A 13443-nucleotide genomic window follows, 5' to 3' on the forward strand; every position below is an offset into this window, starting at 1 on the left:
CAGCTTATCTATGCCTATCGCTACTGCGTTCGATACCTTGTGTATTTGAGGTAAATATATCATTCATCACAATATTGATGGTTAGCATTTGAGGTCCTTCGCTAGCTCGACTGATTCATCACTCCAAGCTGCTGGATGGCATTTCCGGTAATGCATGTTGAGTAGGGTCTTGTATCGGTACACCTTGGTGCAAAGTGTACATGCGAATTGAATTCCACTGTGTGTTATTTCATGCTTTCTTTTCGTACATGACGACTTGAATCGCTTTGGACAGTAGCTACATGCGAAGAGAGCGTTGGTAGAGTGTACCCTTCCATGCCGTTTCAGGCTGTTCCTGTGAAATTATAAGCGTTTTAAAGCAAAAACACCGAGACAACAGGATTTCTTTAGAAATAATGCTTACGTGTGTTTGAACTTTTTCTGGCAAATCTGGCATTCATACTTCAATTCACTGGTATGAATTCGCTTCATATGATCTCGGCGGTTTGAAGCATGGTTGAATGTTTTGAGACAAATTTCACACTGGTATTGCTCACCGATATTGTGGTGGGTTCGCTGCAGGGATATAGTATAATAATAGATAGTGATAAACGTAGTCTTGTGATGCTTCTGGATCATTTCATGTACCATATGCGATTTGAAGGCGTTGTTCGTGGTGAACCCTTTGTCACATGTTTCACAAGACTTGACAATTACTTTCTCGTGTACAGCACGCACATGCCTTAACAGGTTGGCGCCATTAGCCATTTGTACGGGACAGTGCGGACATTTGAGAAGATTTTCTTTGGTATGGGATCGTATGTGGTCGACCATGTTGAACACTAGCGCACCACAAATACCACACAATCGTTTTCTGGCTTTTCCTGATGTTTTTCGTTTCAATGGTTTGCTTATTTTGTCTTCTTCATATTCCCCAATCTTTTTCATTGATAGCGTCTTTTTTGGATTCGATGCGTTCGAGGCCGCTCTCTTATTCGTTATTTTACTTTCTGGAACCAAGAATCTTGTTAGGTCATAACGCAACATTGATCTTAACATACTTCTGGGTACAGGTAGAAGATCTTCGGCCCTGCTGTGTCCATCGGCACAATCAACCAGTCCGTTGAATGTTCGTTCATTACATATTTCTTGCAATTCTTCTAACGACCATACTAGCTCTTCCTCCCCTTCCAAGGTATTTTCGTTCTTTGCTTCAGTTTGTAGTAGAATTTCGATCTTCAAAGGATCGTTCTTTCCGTATGTTGCGTCCTCCTTCTCTTCCGCGATGTTGGATGAGCGATGCTTGTTGATGATATGACCGAAAAGCTGCATAAACAGAATGTTTCCATTTATGCAGGAACGACGGAAATCCACCGCGAGTTCTATGCGATTGATGCATTTTCTACAGGCGGTTAGACAATCGACTTCGCTCTCAAGAATCTGCAAAAAAGGAATAATGAGATGATTGTACACACGATTAGGCTGAAAACCTCACCGAAATCCCGGTCGTTTGCTGTATGTCTTGGATGGAGAAGGAAAGGTCTTCGATGGCGCTAGATAGTGGCATAAGCAATTCGCAGTCCTGGCTCAAACAAAAGCGACAAAAGCTATTAATTTCTCCTAAAACCTCCATCGTAAGTAAGAACAAGCACGAAACAGGAGTTTACCAAACAGTTCGAAACCAAAACAATCGATAAACTCTAAATTTCATCGATTCACCCTGCATTTCATCGATTTCTGGTCTTTGCAGCAAAGCGATAGTTGCTCGAAGCTAAATTCAAAATCGGCGATATCCGCCAACTGCTACCGTGAAAGAGATTTGCTTTCTCAACACATATGAGCGTTTAGCTATATAGCTTACTATATACGAAATGTTTATTCTCGTTTGATACACTTCCGATTCTATTCGATGTAGAATTTGAAACTTGAGTTTCTGGGCTCTGGTAGCTCTGGTAGAACGCTGTCGAATCGGTCGCCACAAGTTTATTTTTCGGATCGCGACTGCTGTTCGATACCTTGTGTGATCAAGGTAAATATATCAGTCATTACATGATTATTGGATGCCATGTGGAACTTTTTGCTAAGCTGGTTGACTGTTACATTCCTCTGGATGGCATTTCCGGTAATGCATGCTGAGTAGACTCTTGTACCGGTACACTTTAGTGCAGAGTGTGCATGGGAAGTTGATACCACTGTGTGTTATTTCGTGCGTTTTTTTCGCGTATGGAGACTTGAATCGCTTTGGACAGTGGCTACATGCGAATGGAGCGTTGGTAGAGTGTACCCTTTCATGTCGCTTCAGCATCTTCCTATGAAATGGTCACCATATGATGTTAAAGTAAAAGCAGCGAGATACCAGAATATTGTCAGGACTTTTGCTTACTTGTCTTTGAACTTTTTCTGGCAAATCTGGCATTCATACTTCCATTCAGCAAAATGCATCCGCCTTATATGCACTCCGCGACTCGATGTTGAATTGAAAATTCTGAGACAGATTTCACACTGATACCGCTCACCGATATTGTGTTGAGATAGCTGTAGAATTAATAAAACAATAATAGATGGTCAATGAGGGTACTCCTGCGGCATTTCAGGATCACTCCGGCCTAGACGTACCAAATGCGATTTATAGGAGTTGTATGTGAGAAACTCTTTGCCACACGGTTCACAAGACCTAACGGCTATTTTCTCGTGAACAAGACGCACATGCTTTGACAGGTTGGATGAATTAGTCATCTGTACAGGACAGTGTGGACATTTGAGAAGGTTTTCCTTGGTATGAGATCGTGTATGGTCGATCAGGTTGAACACTAGTGCACCACAAATACCGCACAATTGTTTTCTATTTTTTCCGGATTTTTTTCGTTTCAATGGCTTGTTTGCTTTGTCTTCTTCGCTGTCCTCAATCCGTTCATTTGATTTCGTCTTTCGATGACTTGATGTTGCGATCACGTCCACTCTCTTATTCATGATTTTTCGTTTTGCTCTTAACGTGCTTGTGTGCGTAGGGGTAAGATCCTCGGAACTGCTATTTCCGTCTTCACAGTCTTCTTGTCCGTTAGATGTTCGCTCATCAAACAGCTCTTGTGTCTCTTCAACCAACAATGCCGGCTCATTGTACCCTTTCAAGATATTTTCATTCTCGGGTTCGTTTTGTAGAACCATTTCTATCCTTAAAGGGTTCTTTATGTATTCTGCGTGCTCGAAACTCGCATCCGCGATGTCGGATGAACGAAGCTTGTCGATGATATGACCGAAAAGCTGCAAAAACTTCACGTTTCCCTCTATGCAGGAACGACGGAAATCCACCGCGAGTTCTATGCGATTGATGCATTTTGTACAGACGGTTAGACAATCGACTTCGCTCTCAAGAATCTGCAGAAAAATTCGAAAGAAAAGATGTTAATATCGTGGCGAATAAACTCACGATTAGGCTGAAAACCTCACCGAAATCCCGGTCGTTTGCTGTATGTCTTGGATGGAGAAGGAAAGGTCTTCGATGGCGCTGGATAAGTGCATAAGCAATTCGCAGTCCTGGCTCAGGCAAAAGCGACAAAAATTACTAATTTCTCCTAAAACCTCCATCGTAAGTAAGAACAAGCACGAAACAGGAGTTTACCAAACAGTTCGAAACCAAAACAATCGATAAACTCTAAATTTCATCGATTCACCCTGCATTTCATCGATTTCTGGTCTTTGCAGCAAAGCGATAGTTGCTCGAAGCTAAATTCAAAATCGGCGATATCCGCCAACTGCTACCGTGAAAGAGATTTGCTTTCTCAACATATAAGAGCGTATAGCTATATAGCTTACTATATACGAAAGGTTTATCGATGTTTGATACACTTCCGATTTATTCGATGTAGAACGTGAAACTTGAGTCTCTGGGCTCTGGTAGCTGTGGTTCAACGCTATTGAATCGGTGGCCACAAGTTTATTTTTCTGATCGCGACTGCTGTTCGATACCTTGTGTGATCAAGGTAAATATATAGTCATTTAAATATTACTGGCCGATATTTGAGACCTTTTGCTAAGCTGGTTCGGGTTTACATTCCTCTGGATGGCATTTCCGGTAATGCATGCTGAGTTGGCTCTTGTATCGGTACACCTTAGTGCAGAGTGTACATGGGAAGTCGATACCACTGTGTGTTATTTCATGCGTTTTTTTCGCGAATGCAGACTTGAATCGCTTAGGACATTGGCTACAAGCGTAGGGAGTGTCGGTAGAGTGTACCCTTTCATGTCTCCTCAGACTGTCCCTGGGAATTCATTAGCGAATGACGTTAAAGCAAATAGACAGAGGCCGTTGGATGTCTTCAGGACTATCACTTACCTATCTTTGAACTTTTTCTGGCAAATCTGGCATTCATACTTCCATTCAGTAAAATGCATCCGCCTTATATGCACTCCGCGGCTCGATGTTGAATTGAAAATTCTGAGACAGATTTCACACTGATACCGCTCACCGATATTGTGTTGAGATAGCTGTAGAATTAATAAAACAATAATAGATGGTCAATGAGGGTACTCCTGCGGCATTTCAGGATCACTCCGGCCTATACGTACCAAATGCGATTTATAGGAGTTGTATGTGAGAAACTCTTTGCCACACGGTTCACAAGACCTAACGGCTATTTTCTTGTGAACAAGACGCACATGCCTTGACACGTTGGATGAATTAGTCATCTGTACAGGACAGTGCGGACATTTGAGAAGGTTTTCCTTGGTATGCGATCGTGTATGTACGATTAGATTGTACACTAATGCACCACAAATACCGCATAATCGTTTTCTGGCTTTTCCGGATTTTTTTCGCTTCAATGGCTTGTTTGCTTTGTCTTCTTCGCTGTCCTCAATCCGTTCATTTGATTTCGTCTTTCGATGACTTGATGTTGCGATCACGTCCACTCTCTTATTCATGATTTTTCGTTTTGTTCTTAACGTGCTTGTGTGCGTAGGGGTAAGATCCTCGGAACTGCTATTTTCATCTTCAAAATCTTCCTGTCCGTTAGATGTTCGCTCATCAAACAGCTCTTGTGTCTCTTCAACCAACAATGCCGGCTCATTGTACCCTTTCAAGATATTTTCATTCTCGGGTTCGTTTTGTAGAACCATTTCTATCCTTAAAGGGTTCTTTATGTATTCTGCGTGCTCGAAACTCGCATCCGCGATGTCGGATGAACGAAGCTTGTCGATGATATGACCGAAAAGCTGCAAAAACTTCACGTTTCCCTCTATGCAGGAACGACGGAAATCCACCGCGAGTTCTATGCGATTGATGCATTTTGTACAGATGGCAGGGTATGAGACTTCGCTCTCAAGAATCTGCAAAACGTGGAATAATATGGTATCATCGCGAAGAGTGCACTCACGATATCAGGCTGAAAACCTCACCGAAATCCCGGTCGTTTGCTGTATGTCTTGGATGGAGAAGGAAAGGTCTTCGATGGCGCTAGATAGTGGCATAAGCAATTCGCAGTCCTGGCTCAGGCAAAAGCGACAAAAATTACTAATTTCTCCTAAAACCTCCATCGTAAGTAAGAACAAGCACGAAACAGGAGTTTACCAAACAGTTCGAAACCAAAACAATCGATAAACTCTAATTTTCATCGATTCACCCTGCATTTCATCGATTTCTGGTCTATGCAGCAAAGCGATAGTTGCTCGAAGCTAAATTCAAAATCGGCGATATCCGCCAACTGCTTCCGTGAAAGAGATTTGCTTTCTCAACATATAAGAGCGTATAGCTATATAGCTTACTATATACGAAAGGTTTATCGATGTTTGATACACTTCCGATTTTATTCGATGTAGAACGTGAAACTTGAGTCTCTGGGCTCTGGTAGCTGTGGTTTAACGCTATTGAATCGGTGGCCACAAGTATTTTTCTGATCGCGACTGCAGTTCGATACCTTGTGTGATCAAGGTAAATATATCACTCATTACATGATTATTGGCCGACTTTTGAGACCTTTTGCTAAGCTGGTTCGTCCTTACACTCCTCTGGATGGCACTTCCGGTAATGCATGTTGAGCAGGGTCTTGTATCGGTACACCTTGGTACAGAGTGTACATGCGAATTTGATGCCGCTATGTGTTATTTCATGGGTTTTTTTCGCCTGAGGAGACTTGAATCGCTTTGGACAGTGGCTACAAGCGTAGGGAGCGTTGGTGGAGTGCACTCTTGCATGTCCTCTCAGCCCACTCCTGCGAAATTAAAGCATATGGTATGAAAGCAAATACAAGAAAACGGAATTTGTATAAGCTACTGCGCTTACGGATCTTTGAACTTTTCCTGGCAAATCTGGCATTCATACTTCCGTTCAGCAATATGCATTCGCTTCATATGAATGCGGCGGCTCGAAGCATGGTTGAACATTTTGAGACAGATTTCACACTTGTATTGCTCACCAATATTGTGATACGTTCGCTGCAGTAAAATACATTATTAATAGTTCTCCAATCAGGTATTTTTGTCAAGCTTCTGGATCAATTCGGCCAAAACGTACCATGTGCGATTTGTAGGCGTTGTTTGAGGTGAACCCTTTGTCACACTGTTCACATGATTTGATTATTAATTTCTCATGTACCGCACGTACATGCCTCAACAGGTTGGCGTTATTAGCCATCTGTACGGGACAATGTGGACATTTCAGGAGGTTTTCCTTGGTATGCGATCGTGTGTGGTCCATCAGGTTGGTCACTAGAGCACCACAGATACCGCACAATCTTTTTCTGTATCGGTTGGAATTGTTTGATTTGTTCTGATAGTCTGCTTTGTCTTCTTCATATTCCCCAATTCGTTCCTTTGATATCGTTTTTTTTCGGTTCGATGCAGTCGGGGCAACTCGCTTGATTTTTTTGTCTGGAGCCACCAATCTGGTCAGGCCACTACGCAACATTGAGTTTATCTTGCTTGTGCGCACAGGTAGAAGATCTTCCTGTCTGCTGCGTTCATCTTCACAATCTTCCTGTCCGTTAAATGTTCGCTCATCGAAAAACTCTTTAGGCTCTTCCATCGGCAATGCTGGCTCATCGTGCCCTTTCAAGACATCTTCATTGCTTGGTTCGTTTTGTAGAACCATGTCCATCTTTAAAGGATCATACTTTTCGTATTCTATGTGCTCAAGATACCCTTCCACGATGTCGGATGAACGAAGCTTGTCGATGATATGTCCGAAAAGCTGCAAAAACTTCACGTTTCCCTCTATGCAGGAACGACGGAAATCCACCGCGAGTTCTATGCTAGTGCTACATTTTGTACAGACGGTTAGACAATCTATTTCGCTCTCAAGAATCTGCAGAAAAATTCGAAAAAAAAGATGTTAATATCGTGGTGAATAAACTCACGATTAGGCTGAAAACCTCACCGAAATCCCGGTCGTTTGCTGTATGTCTTGGATGGAGAAGGAAAGGTCTTCGATGGCGCTAGATAGTGGCATAAGCAATTCGCAGTCCTGGCTCAAGCAAAAGCGACAAAAGCTATTAATTTCTCCTAAAACCTCCATCGCAAGAACAAGCACGAAACAGGAGTTTACCAAACAGTTCGAAACCAAAACAATCGATAAACTCTAATTTTCATCGATTCACCCTGCATTTCATCGATTTCTGGTCTATGCAGCAAAGCGATAGTTGCTCGAAGCTAAATTCAAAATCGGCGATATCCGCCAACTGCTACCGTGAAAGAGATTTGCTTTCTCAACATATAAGAGCGTATAGCTATATAGCTTACTATATACGAAAGGTTTATCGATGTTTGATACACTCCCGATTTTATTCGATGTAGAACGTGAAACTTGAGTTGCTGGGCTCTGGTAGCTGTGGTTCAACGCTACCGAATCGGTGGCCACAAGTTTATTTTCTCCGATCGCGACTGCTGTTCGATACCTTGTGTGATCAAGGTAAATATATCAGTCATTACATGATTATTGGCCGACTTTTGAGACCTTTTGCTAAGCTAGTTCACTGTTACATTCCTCTGGATGGCATTTCCGGTAATGCATGCTGAGTAGACTCTTGTATCGGTACACCTTAGTGCAGAGTGTACATGGGAAGTCGATTCCACTGTGTGTTATTTCGTGCGTTTTTTTCGCGAATGAAGATTTAAATTGCTTTGGACAGTGGCTACATGCGTAGGGAGCGTTGGTAGAGTGCACTCTTGCATGATCTCTCAATCCGTTCCTTTGAAAAGATAAGCATATGGTGTGAAATAAATTCAAATGAGCTGCAGGATTTCTTGAGGGCTATTGCTTACTTGTGTTTGAACTTTTTCTGGCAAATCTGGCATTCATACTTCGATTCACTGGTGTGCATACGCTGTATATGATCTCGGCGGTTTGAAGGATGTTTGAACGTTTTAAGACAAATTTCACACTGGTATTGCTCACCGATATTGTGGTGGGCTCGCTGCAAGAATGTAATATAATAATAGATAGTCAATGACTTGGTATTGTGGAAATTCTGGTTAAATTCGGCCGGTACGTACCATATGCGATTTGTAAGCGTTGTCTGTGGTGAATCCTTTGCCACAAGGTTCGCAAGATTTGATGATTATTTTCTCGTGTACCGTATTTACATGCCTTAACAGGTTGGCGCTATTTGCCATTTGTACGGGACAGTGCGGACATTTGAGAAGATTTTCTTTGGTATGGGATCGTATGTGGTCGACCATGTTGAACACAAGCGCACCACAAATACCACACAATCGTTTTCTATGTTTTCCGGATTTTTTTCGTTTCATTTGTTGGTTTCCGTCTACTTTACTTATCGCAATTTGTTCTTTCGATTTCGTCAATCTTTGATTCGATGCGGTCGTGGCAACTCTCTTATTCGTGATTTTTCGTTTTAACCTTGTCGTGTTTCTGGGCACAGGTAGAAGATCAGGCCTGCAGAGTGCATCTTCACAATCTTCCTGTCCGTTGGAAGTTCGCTCATCGAACAGCTCTTGTGACTCTTCCACCGGCAATGCCGGCTCATTATATGCTTCCAAAGTATTTTCATTGCTTGCCTCGTTTTGTAGAATAATTTCGATCCTCAAAGGGTCGTTATTTCTGTATGTTGCGTTCTCCAGTTTCTCTTCCGCGATGACGGGTGAACGAAGCTTGTCGATGATATGACCGAAAAGCTGCATAAACAGAATATTTCCATTTATGCAGGAACGACGGAAATCTACCGCGAGTTCTATGCTAGTGCTACATTTTGTACAGACGGTTAGACAATCTATTTCGCTCTCAAGAATCTGCAGAAAAATTCGAAAAAAAAGATGTTAATATCGCGGCGAATAAACTCACGATTAGGCTGAAAACCTCACCAGAACCCCGGTCGTTTGCTGTATGTCTTGGAAGGAGAAGGAAAGGTCTTCGATGGCGCTGGATAGTGGCATAAGCAATTCGCAGTCCTGGCTCAAGCAAAAGCGACAAAAGCTATTAATTTCTCCTAAAACCTCCATCGCAAGAACAAGCACGAAACAGGAGTTTACAAAACAGTTCGAAACCAAAACAATCGATAAACTCTAATTTTCATCGATTCACCCTGCATTTCATCGATTTCTGGTCTTTGCAGCAAAGCGATAGTTGCTCGAAGCTAAATTCAAAATCGGCGATATCCGCCAACTGCTACCGTGAAAGAGATTTGCTTTCTCAACATATAAGAGCGTATAGCTATATAGCTTACTATATACGAAAGGTTTATCGATGTTTGATACACTTCCGATTTTATTCGATGTAGAACGTAAAACTTGAGTCCCTGGGCTCTGGTAGCTGTGGTTTAACGCTGTTGAATCGGTGGCCACAAGTTTATTTTCTCCGATCGCGACTGCTGTTCGATACCTTGTGTGATCAAGGTAAATATATCAGTCATTACATGATTATTGGCCGACTTTTGAGACCTTTTGCTAAGCTAGTTCACTGTTACATTCCTCTGGATGGCATTTCCGGTAATGCATGCTGAGTAGACTCTTGTATCGGTACACCTTAGTGCAGAGTGTACATGGGAAGTCGATTCCACTGTGTGTTATTTCATGTGTTTTTTTCGCGAATGAAGATTTAAATCGCTTTGAACAGTGGCTACAAGCGTAGGGAGCGTTGGTAGAGTGCACTCTTGCATGTCCTCTCAGTCCGCTCCTGTGAAACAATAAGCATATAGCGTTAAAGCAAATACAAATGAACTGCAGGATTTCTTGAGGGCTATTGCTTACTTGTCTTTGAACTTTTTCTGGCAAATTTGGCATTCATACTTCCATTCAGCAATATGCATTCGCTGTATATGATCTCGACGGCTCGTAGCACGTTTGAACATTTTGAGACAGATTTCACACTGGTGTTGCTTACCGATATTGTGTTGAGATCGCTGCAGAAAAATACATTATGAATAAATCGTAAGTGTTGTAGTGTTTTTGAATTTTAGGACCAATTTGATATGCACGTACCATGTGCGAATTGTAGGCATCGTATGTGGTGAACCCTTTGCCACAAGGTTCACAAGATTTGATGATTTTTTTTTCGTGTACCGTATTCACATGCCTTAACAGGTTTGTTGGGTGAGCCATCTGTACAGGACAGTGTGGACATTTGAGAAGGTTTTCCTTGGTATGCGATCGTGTATGGGTGATCAGATTGGTAACTAGTGCACCACAAATACCGCACAATCGTTTTATATGTTTTCCGGATTTTTTTCGTTTCATTTCTGTGTGTTCTTCATTTCCTGCAATTTGTACTTTTGATTTTGTCATTCTTTGATTCGATGCGGTCGCGGCAACTCTCTTATTCGTGATTTTTCTTTTTAAAATTATCGTGTTTCTGGGCACAGTTAGAAGATCGGGCCTGCTGAGTACATCTTCACAATCTTCCTGTCCGTTGGATGTTCGCTCATCGAAAAGTTCTTGCGACTTTTCCACCGACCATGCCGATTTATTGTCCGCTTTTATGATATTTTCATTGTTTGGCACGTTTTGTAGCATAATTTCGATCCTCAAAGGGTCGTTATTTCTGTATGTTGCGTTCTCCAGTTTCTCTTCCGCGATGACGGGTGAACGAAGCTTGTCGATGATATGACCGAAAAGCTGCATAAACAGAATATTTCCATTTATGCAGGAACGACGGAAATCCACCGCGAGTTCTATGCTAGTGCTACATTTTGTACAGACGGTTAGACAATCTATTTCGCTCTCAAGAATCTGCAGAAAAATTCGAAAAAAAAGATGTTAATATCGCGGCGAATAAACTCACGATTAGGCTGAAAACCTCACCAGAACCCCGGTCGTTTGCTGTATGTCTTGGATGGAGAAGGAAAGGTCTTCGATGGCGCTAGATAGTGGCATAAGCAATTCGCAGTCCTGGCTCAAGCAAAAGCGACAAAAGCTATTAATTTCTCCTAAAACCTCCATCGTAAGTAAGAACAAGCACGAAACAGGAGTTTACCAAACAGTTCGAAACCAAAACAATCGATAAACTCTAATTTTCATCGATTCACCCTGCATTTCATCGATTTCTGGTCTATGCAGCAAAGCGATAGTTGCTCGAAGCTAAATTCAAAATCGGCGATATCCTCCAACTGCTACCGTGAAAGAGATTTGCTTTCTCAACATATAAGAGCGTATAGCTATATAGCTTACTATATACGAAAGGTTTATCCACGTTTGATACATTTTCGATTTTATTCGATGTAGAACGTAAAACTTGAGTCCCTGGGCTCTGGTAGCTGTGGTTCAACGCTATCGAATCGGTGGCCACAAGTTTATTTTTCGGATCGCGACTGCTGTTCGATACCTTGTGTGATCAAGGTAAATATATCAGTCATTACATGATTATTGGCCGACTTTTGAGACCTTTTGCTAAGCTAGTTCACTGTTACATTCCTCTGGATGGCATTTCCGGTAATGCATGCTGAGTAGACTCTTGTATCGGTACACCTTAGTGCAGAGTGTACATGGGAAGTCGATTCCACTGTGTGTTATTTCATGTGTTTTTTTCGCGAATGAAGATTTAAATTGCTTTGGACAGTGGCTACATGCGTAGGGAGCGTTGGTAGAGTGCACTCTTGCATGTCCTCTCAGTCCGCTCCTGGGAAACAATAAGCATATCGTGTAAACCAAATACAAATGAGCTGCAGGATTTCTTGAGGGCTATTGCTTACTTGTGTTTGAACTTTTTCTGGCAAATTTGGCATTCATACTTCCGTTCAGCAATATGTATTCGCTGTATATGATCTCGACGGCTGGAAGCATGGTTGAACATTCTGAGACAGATTTCACACTGGTATTGCTCACCGATATTGTGTTGAGATCGCTGCAGAAAAATGCATTGTTAATAGATCGTAACTGTGGTAGTCTTTTTGAATTTCTGGATCAATTTGACATGCACGTACCATATGCGATTTGTAGGCGTTGTCTGTGGTGAATCCTTTGCCACAAGGTTCGCAAGATTTGATGATTATTTTCTCGTGTACCGTATTCACATGCCTTAACAGGTTTGTTGGGTGAGCCATCTGTACAGGACAGTGCGGACATTTGAGAAGGTTTTCCTTGGTATGGGATCGCGTGTGGTCGATTAGGTTGAACACTAGTGCACCACAAATACCGCACAATCGTTTTCTGGCTTTCCCAGATTTTTTTCGTTTGATTGGATTAGTTGCTTCATCTTCTTTAATATTCCTAACTCTTTCTTTCGATTTCGCCATTCTTTGATTCGATGCGGTCGCGACATCCCTCGTAACCGAGATTCCTCGTTTTGATCTTAACGTGCTTGTCGCCACAGCTAGAAGATTTTCGGGCCTGCTGAGTGCATCTTCGCAATCTTTCTGTCCGTTGGAAGTTCGCTCATCGAACAGCTCTTGTGACTCTTCCACCGGCAATGCCGGCTCATTATATGCTTCCAAAGTATTTTCATTGCTTGCCTCGTTTTGTAGAATAATTTCGATCCTCAAAGGGTCGTTATTTCTGTATGTTGCGTTCTCCAGTTTCTCTTCCGCGATGACGGGTGAACGAAGCTTGTCGATGATATGACCAAAAAGCTGCATAAACAGAATGTTTCCATTTATGCAGGAACGACGGAAATCTACCGCGAGTTCTATGCTAGTGCTACATTTTGTACAGACGGTTAGACAATCTATTTCGCTCTCAAGAATCTGCAGAAAAATTCGAAAAAAAAGATGTTAATATCGCGGCGAATAAATTCACGATTAGGCTGAAAACCTCACCAGAACCCCGGTCGTTTGCTGTATGTCTTGGAAGGAGAAGGAAAGGTTTTTGATGGCGCTGGATAGTGGCATAAGCAATTCGCAGTCCTGGCTCAAGCAAAAGCGACAAAAGTTACTAATTTCTCCTAAAACCTCCATCGTAAGTAAGAACAAGCACGAAACAGGAGTTTACCAAACAGTTCGAAACCAAAACAATCGATAAACTCTAATTTTCATCGACTCACCCTGCATTTCATCGATTTCTGGTCTATGCAGCAAAGTGATAGTTGCT

At 42.1% G+C, this 13443-nt stretch overlaps 2 protein-coding genes across 18 annotated transcripts; both read right to left on the bottom strand.

Moving 5' to 3' along the window:
- Positions 1–41: 41 nt before the first annotated feature.
- On the bottom strand, positions 42–13356 carry LOC125958205 (zinc finger protein 43-like). 16 transcript variants are annotated; one of them, XM_049691407.1, is made up of 6 exons: positions 11356–11407; positions 9289–9420; positions 6488–7276; positions 6257–6408; positions 5977–6185; positions 3839–3945 (listed from the first exon to the last, which is right to left on the bottom strand). In XM_049691407.1, exons 1-6 carry the CDS (start codon positions 11359–11361, stop codon positions 3914–3916), a joined length of 1320 nt encoding a protein of 439 aa, XP_049547364.1. In that variant the 5' UTR covers positions 11362–11407; the 3' UTR covers positions 3839–3913. The 16 variants fall into 16 exon arrangements, 14 of the variants coding, with proteins under 14 accessions (XP_049547357.1, XP_049547358.1, XP_049547359.1 ...); XM_049691405.1 differs by lacking the exon at positions 11356–11407 and adding an exon at positions 13305–13356 and having other exon boundaries at positions 3840–3945; XR_007469311.1 differs by lacking the exons at positions 3839–3945; positions 9289–9420 and adding an exon at positions 1841–1994 and having other exon boundaries at positions 5892–6185; positions 11224–11398.
- LOC125958210 (zinc finger protein 58-like) lies at positions 1993–5531 on the bottom strand. Of its 2 annotated transcripts, none has more exons than XM_049691423.1 (4): positions 5374–5531; positions 2596–3354; positions 2363–2514; positions 1993–2288 (listed from the first exon to the last, which is right to left on the bottom strand). In XM_049691423.1, exons 1-4 carry the CDS (start codon positions 5509–5511, stop codon positions 2060–2062), a joined length of 1278 nt encoding a protein of 425 aa, XP_049547380.1. In that variant the 5' UTR covers positions 5512–5531; the 3' UTR covers positions 1993–2059. The 2 variants fall into 2 exon arrangements, with proteins under 2 accessions (XP_049547380.1, XP_049547381.1); XM_049691424.1 differs by lacking the exon at positions 5374–5531 and adding an exon at positions 3427–3579.
- Positions 13357–13443: the final 87 nt, after the last annotated feature.

This window comes from Anopheles darlingi, chromosome 3 (genome assembly GCF_943734745.1).
Source record: "Anopheles darlingi chromosome 3, idAnoDarlMG_H_01, whole genome shotgun sequence".
Taxonomy (NCBI): Eukaryota; Metazoa; Arthropoda; class Insecta; order Diptera; family Culicidae; genus Anopheles; species Anopheles darlingi.

What these genes read in the sequence shown, in the direction of transcription:
- LOC125958205 (XM_049691400.1), bottom strand. An exon ending in AGCAAACGACCGGGATTTCG is followed by an intron (nt 1,420 to 7,348) that starts GTGAGGTTTTCA and finishes CCTTTTTTGCAG; the next exon opens with ATTCTTGAGAGCGAAGTCGA. An exon ending in CAGAAAAAGTTCAAACACAC is followed by an intron (nt 335 to 403) that starts GTAAGCATTATT and finishes ATAATTTCACAG; the next exon opens with GAACAGCCTGAAACGGCATG.
- LOC125958210 (XM_049691423.1), bottom strand. Translation starts at nt 5,511, where the DNA reads ATGGAGGTTTTAGGAGAAATTAGTAATTTTTGTCGCTTTTGCCTGAGC. An exon ending in ACTCCTATAAATCGCATTTG is followed by an intron (nt 2,515 to 2,595) that starts GTACGTCTAGGC and finishes TTAATTCTACAG; the next exon opens with CTATCTCAACACAATATCGG. An exon ending in CAGAAAAAGTTCAAAGACAA is followed by an intron (nt 2,289 to 2,362) that starts GTAAGCAAAAGT and finishes ACCATTTCATAG; the next exon opens with GAAGATGCTGAAGCGACATG.